Genomic DNA, 7,253 nt, shown 5'->3' on the forward strand with positions numbered 1-7,253 from the left:
AGAGTGTCCACCTCCGGTAATTGGGGAGGCTGAGCCACTGGGCCTTATAGGACACCTAGCACAGAAAGCCACTCTATCAACACAGGGAAGCATAAAAAATGCGGAGACAAAGAAACAGGTCATAAATGACACAAATGGAGGAAAGCAAACTACTGGATATAGAGTTCAAAACCAGACTTTTAAGGTTTTTCAAGAATTTTCTAGAAACCGCCGATAAATTTAGTGAGACCCTCAAGAAATCTAGTGAGACCCTCGAAGTTATGAAAAAAGACCAACTAGAAATTAAGCATACACTGACTAAAATAAAGAATATTATAAAGAGCCCTGACCGGTTTGGCTCAGTGGATAGAGCGTCGGCCTGCGGACTGAAGGGTCGCAGGTTCGATTCCGGTCAAGGGTGTGTACCTTGGTTGCGGGCACATCTCCAGTGGGAGGTGTGCGGGAGGCAGCTGATCGATGTTTCTCTCTCATCGATGTTTCTAACTCTCTATCCCTTTCCTTTCCTCTCTGTGAAAAATCAATAAAATATATATTTAAAAAAAAAAAAAAAAGAATATTATAAAGAGTTCCAACAGCAGACTAGAAGATCGCAAGAATCAAGTCAAAGATTTGAAATATGAAGAAGCAAAAAACACCCACCCGGAAAAACAATAGTGTAAGGAGCCTCTGGGACAACTTCAAGCGTACCAACATCCGAATTATGGGGGTGCCAGAAGAAGAGAGAGAGCAAGATATTGAAAACCTATTTGAAGAAATAATGACAGAAAACTTCCCCTACCTGGTGAAAGAAATAGACTTACAAGTCCAGGAAGCGCAGAGAACCCCAAACAAAAGGAATCCAAAGAGGACCACACCAAGACACATCATAATTAAAATGCCAAGAGCAAAAGACAAAGAGAGAATCTTAAAAGCAGCAAGAGAAAGAAACTCAGTTACCTACAAGGGAGTACCCATACGACTGTCAGCTCATTTCTCAACAGAAACTATGCAGGCCAGAAGGGAGTGGCAAGAAATATTCAAAGTGATGAATACCAAGAACCTACAACCAAGATTACTTTATCCAGCAAAGCTATCATTCAGAATTGAAGGTCAGATAAAGAGCTTTACAGATAAGAAAAAGCTAAAGGAGTTCATCACCACCAAACCAGTATTATATGAAATGCTGAAAGGTATCCTTTAAGAAGAGGAAGAAGAAAAAAGTAAAGATACAAATTATGAACAACAAATACACATCTATCAACAAGTGAATCTGAAAATCAGGTGAATAATCTAATGATCAGAATGAACTGGTGATTATAATAGAATCAGGGGCATAGAAAGGGAGTGGACTGACTATTCTTGGGGGGGGGAGGGATGAGAGGGATGCGGGAAGAGACTGGACAAAAATCGTGCACCTATGGATGAGGACAGTGGGGGTTGGGGGTAAGGGCAGAGGGTGGGGTGGGAACCGGGTGGAGGGGAGCTATGGGGAGAAAAAAGAGGAACAACTGTAATAATCTGAACAATAAAGATTTAATTTAAAAAAATAATAAATAAATAAACATATCCTTGATGAGGATGAAAAAAAAAAGACATACCATATCAAAAATGATACTTAAACTATGAAATTTATTAAATATAATCAATTAAGTAAGTGCTGATTTTCCAGGTATGTGCATATGTGGTGTTTTTGTACTTGGTGAAGGTGGACTTGTAAAAAATACACATTTCCGCAACGATGCTTCATTTGGATCCCTGGCACCATTTACGAATGGCCACTCCAGCACTACTGGCTACTACGCAGAGTGCGCCACCCACAGTCCACCACGTTGGTATATCATGCAGGAAAATAACCTGAAAGATAAAAGCAAAAACCACATCCATGGTCTTCATTAGTGCTACTAGCCCAGCTTTTTCTATTTGAAGGGCTTTGGTGAGAAACACCTGACCCGCCAAACCAAACAACCCGATTAGTAGGAGAAAGAGCCTGTCTATCCCACAGTTCGGCAGCCTCCACAGTCCTAATACAAAGAGGATGATGACGCTCTCCACAAGGCCAACCATTACATAAAACCAGATGGGCAAAAAGTAGTCCACAGATTTCCCCATTTTTCTGAGGATAACGAGAGTCAAGGCATTAGATACGGCATGTCCAAGTGCTGCCAATGTGCCCTTCACGTGATCTGAGTAGCTTCCAGTCATCTTCACAGTGTTGGAACCAAACACAAATGGCGGCCTCACAATGAGGATCACTCCGGTGATGGCGAATGCGATGAAGAGAACATTCCAAAGACTGTATTTTTCCTTGAGCAATATGCAAGCAAATATAGATGTAAACACTGGACAGCTAAACGCGACAACCGTGGCATCAGCGAGGGATGTTGCCTGGAAAGCGTAGTATAAAAGGATCATGGCGGTAGAACCGAGGACTCCTCCGAGAATGAGGAAGATTCGTAGATCTTTTGGGCCTATAAACCCAGTTCTGGAAATTCAAATGAAGGAATGCATATTAAACAAAACTTGCTAATTGTTTTTAAACTACAATCCTATATAATAAAAGGCTAATGTGCAAATTGACCGAACGGCGGAATGACCGGTCGCTATGACGCGCACTGACCACCAGGGGGCAGACGCTCAATGTAGGAGCTGCCCCCCGGTGGTCAGTGCGCTCCCACAGGGGGGGTGCCGCTCATCCAGAGGCTGGACTCACGGCTGACTAGTGCACTGGCGGTGGTGGGAGCCTGTCATGCCTCTGCGACAGTGCTAAGGGCCTAAGGTGACAGTCGGACATCCCCCAAGGTTTCCCAGACTGTGAGAGGGTGCAGTCCGGGCTGAGGGACCCCCTCCTCAGTGCACGAATATCACGCTCTGGGCCTCTAGTTTTTAATAAATATTTTAGAAGCCTTAGCTATCAAAAATAGGGGAATAGCAAATTAAATATGATAATGTCCACAACTATTATATCCCTTAAAAAATGTTTTCTAAGTATAGCTAATGACATTAAAGTGTTCACAGTATAAGCAAAAATAATACAAGAGAACTACATAAACAGTATCATTATACTTAAGTAAATACAGTTGTATTTTTTCTTTTTTCTCATGTTAGATATTATTTGCTACATGTATATACAGGATGTCCCCCAAAATGTATACACACTTTGAATAATTATAAAGGCAGTGTTTATTAAAATACACTTCATTTTCAAAATGTAACAACAATCAGCTGTTAAAGTATTAATACATTGCTGTGACTGACCAGCAGACCCCAAATGACAGATGAACAGATTGATCTGACACAAGTTTCTGTGAAAGAGAGGCTAAGGGACTATTTTACTTTAGAAGTAAAAGCAGTCCCATTTGCCTGCCTTGCCAGGGTCCAGCCCCAGCGATCCAGGGGTTCCCAAAGGTGTGGACGGAGTCGGCGATCAATGAAGGACATGGAGACAGTGTTCAGATGATCAGCATAGCCAGGTTCTCTCTTTATTCTCCTGTTACATCTGTATTTATACCATTTGATCCTATAAGCATGCCTCTATAGTTACATCATGGTATGTTTTGGGTCCTCCCTTGACCTTCTACAGTTCATTGTTTCATGTCCATAGTTTCTTATCTGACCTTTGCCAAAAATCTTATCTCTAACTAGCTCTGCTGATTTTAATCCTATCCATTCTATTCCAAAGGTTGGGGCTAGTTTGTTATCTCCATTCCAAGGTCACTACTCTACTGTTCTACTGTTAAGCTACAAGGAAGTAACTTAAGGAGATTATCCCAAGTAAAGGTTATGTCCTTTTAGCCTTGCTGATGGTCTTCCTTGGGACTGCCCTGCATAGGCAGGTTTTCAGGGGCATAGGCTTTGGTGCTTTCTCTGGTGGGTAGACCCCTGGGGATGTGGGCCTAGCAAGTCCCAAATTTATTGCCAACAGTCTTAGTCTAAGTTCTTCATAAGTAGTACACAGTATTTCTGTAACACTAGGGGGTTTTACTGATTTATTCCCTTCCTTAGTCCCGTTAATCCCTAACTCCAGGGAAATATCCCCACCTGGGGAAACAACTTTCTCGGGGAGGTGGCCCTAGTTAGAACACACAGCGCTAAGAAGGGGAGCAAACATATTAAGAACAGTATGCCAGGTGCCTTGAAACATATGCTGTGCAGATGTTTCTTCCCTGCAGCGACTGTGTCAAGCAACAAGGATGGACCGGCCTCCGGCACTGCCTCATTGGTTTTTTATTGTAATAACAGTTTGAACTAAAATTAACCTCTAGATATAATCAGTAGGGTAAGTATCCTTGAGAAAGTATGCTTCTACAAGGTCAGGTCTTTAAAGAGTAAACATAGAGATTCTAGCAAAGCACTCTGGGAGATCGGACTTCTTTGGAAAAGTCAAGGTAGGGGCTGTCACCTTTGGCAAGGTCCCCTCAAAGGCCCCCAACCTTTCGGAGAATCCTTTTTACAGACATTCCAACCAAGTCCCGTGCTTTCCCACATCCTCCCCCCTTTTTGTTTTGCTGGCTGCAGAAGACAGACGGAGGTAGTGAACTTTCTTCTTTGGAAGGCTGGGGTCTGCGAAGCACAGTCACTGTTTGAGTTCTGATTTTGTAGACTATCTATATATATAAAAGGCTAATATGCAAAGTGTCCCCTCGGGAGTCCGACTGGGAGTTCAATCACTCGCTATGACGTACACTGACCACCAGGGGACAGTGTGGAATGAAGGAAAGCCCCAATTGGCCCTAATCACCAGGCCTAGGGACCCTACCCATGCACGAATTTCATGTACCAGGCCTCTAGTAAGAAAAAGAAAGAGAATTACAATGACAGTTAATTGTTAGTCTGATCAGGTACCAATTGATTTTAGGAAACCATGTGGTGGGGTCTATCCACTCTAATTGCTCCTTTACCATATTCTAAGCAATGGTCTGTTTTCCATGTTTATTGATAGCAAAGAAGAATTCTTTAATTTGCCTTTGCAACATGTTTACTTTTTCAGTAAGGTTATTATGAAAGACTTTCCATAGATGCTTTTTAACATCAATCCAATGATGGTGACTACTGTTCCATTTCAAAGGTGTGACACATATGTGCTTATGCTCCCAATCACAATTAAGCACTTGCCCGTATGCTATAGTGTCCTGTCTTTTCCCTATTCAATGGCTGCCTCTATTGCCTGTAGTCTAGCTAATATTTTTTGACCTATATGCTGTTGTATAGTGAATTCCCTAGTTATATCATAGGCCATATGGTCTACAAATGTGGCTATCTGCATAGACTCAGAAAGGGCCATCACAGCGATGCTGGCAGTTATAAGAATAACAGCCAAAATAATGGCTGCAATGACCATTCCCAAAAATCTTTTGGGCCGTAATTGACTCAAAGCTCTTTCTAAGACTTCGATAGCTGATGAGCCTTGCCATTTCCTGGTGAGATTAACAGGTATCAGGACTTCTGCTTGTCTTCTAAGTCCATAATAGTGCTGATGTTCAATGAAGTAATATTCAGAGTGGTAATACAGGATGTAAAATAAGCTTCCTTTCTAACCTGTATTAGAAAAGATGAACTATGGTTTATTAGTAGATCGGGGCCCATAACAAAGACATAGGGGTAGGTGGTGCAAATCAGGCTATTGTCAGTACGATTATTAATAAAAGTTATACTATACTGGCCAGAGAGTTATGGTAGTCACTGTGCCATGCGATGATAGAGTTCAATCCGACGAGCTGGAATCTACAGCAGCCCTGTGGGGGTAGAAATACACGCATATCCTCTCCCCCGTGTTAATATTTCATTGGGTTCTTGAGTCCCATATTCCCCCTTTTTTGTTTTACTAGTATGTATTTTAATGTTGAATGGGCATACTCAATAATGGCCTGCCCCTATGGATTGTAAGGGATTCCTGTGGAATGCTGGATGGACTAAGTCCTGTAAAAGGTGGTAAAAGCATGGCTGCTATAAGCAGGCCTATTGTTAGTTTTTATCTCGGTTTGCCGGGAGCCGGTCCATCCTTGCTGCTTGACACAGTCGCTGCAGGAAAGAAACATCTGCACAGCATATGTTTCAAGGGACCTGGCATATATAGCATATTGTTCTTAATATGTTTGCTCTCTTTAGCGCCATGTGTTTTAACCAAGGTCACCTCTCCGAGAAAGGTTGTTTCCCCAGGTGGGGATCTTTCCCTGAGGTTAGGGAGGGGATACAACCCCTTAATTAAGTGCCAGGCGGGTAGTTAAGCTACATAATCTTTACTCCCCTGGAATGGAGATAAGAAACGCCCCTAACCTTTGTAATAGAAATTGACAGGATTAAAATCGGCTGGTATAAATACGGATGTAACAAGACAATAAACATCAGATCATCACATCCCTCATCAGCTCCTCATCAGCTCCCTAACCAGAACCTAGCCAGAGAACATGGCAAAAAGATCCTGGGACAGAACCTGGCTACAGAACTTTCACTGGGAGAAACCTAGACAGAACATGGCAAAAGAACCTGGGTGACTGAACCTGGCTGGAGAACCCTGGAGAACCTGGCTGGAGAACCTAGCGGAGAGAACATGGGCACCAGAACTTGGGTTTGGAGATCCTGACCCAGAACTTCGCTGGAGATCCTGGAGGGAGAACCTCGCTATGCTGATGAACTGAACCCAGTTTCCATGTCATTCATTCTTTGCCGGCTCCGGTTCACACCTTTGGGGGACCCCCGGGACCCCCTGGGAATTGGACCCCAGCATATGGCACCCGAACAGGGACTCCTAGGTAAGCGCCCCTGTACTCGGGACGGATAGCCTTCACACCCGTCCACGGGGCTGGGGCCTCGGATTCAGAAAGGCTTGAAACTTCTCTCTTCCAAAGTTCCTTTTCCAACTTTTTCCCTTACGGTACTTGTTGGGCTATCGGGTCTCGTGCCCGGTATTTTAGCCTTTAGATGGGAGTTTTCCCACCCCGCTTTGGGCTGCATTCCCAAGCAACCCGACTCCGGGAAGACCCGGGCCCGGCGCGCCGGGGGCCGCTACCGGCCTCACACCGTCCACGGGCACGCCGCCGGGTTGAATCCTCCGGGCGGACTGCGCGGACCCCACCCGTTTACCTCTTAACGGTTTCACGCCCTCTTGAACTCTCTCTTCAGGCCAGCAAGGGGGGGGCAGTTGGGGTTGAGCAGGCTGGCGGCGGGGGGGCAGTTGGGGGCGAGCAGGCCGGCAAGCAGGTTAGTGGTTAGGAGCCAGCAGTCCTGGATTGCGAGAAGGATGTCCAACTAAATCGGCAGTTGAACATCTCTGAGGG

The 7,253-nt window shown here is 44.3% G+C and overlaps 1 protein-coding gene across 1 annotated transcript in view; it reads right to left on the reverse strand.

Annotated features, from left to right (window-relative positions):
* Positions 1-1,610: 1,610 nt before the first annotated feature.
* The window catches only part of SLC35G1 (solute carrier family 35 member G1), a 16,124-nt gene continuing 10,481 nt past the window's right edge, over positions 1,611-7,253 (reverse strand). The window contains exon 4 of the mRNA XM_006090049.3: positions 1,611-2,461. Coding sequence (XP_006090111.1) covers positions 1,723-2,461 — 739 coding nt within the window. The 3' untranslated portion in view covers positions 1,611-1,722. The remainder of the gene's footprint in view (positions 2,462-7,253) is intronic.

This window comes from Myotis lucifugus, unplaced genomic scaffold, assembly GCF_000147115.1.
Source record: "Myotis lucifugus unplaced genomic scaffold, Myoluc2.0 scaffold_66, whole genome shotgun sequence".
NCBI classification, from domain to species: Eukaryota; Metazoa; Chordata; class Mammalia; order Chiroptera; family Vespertilionidae; genus Myotis; species Myotis lucifugus.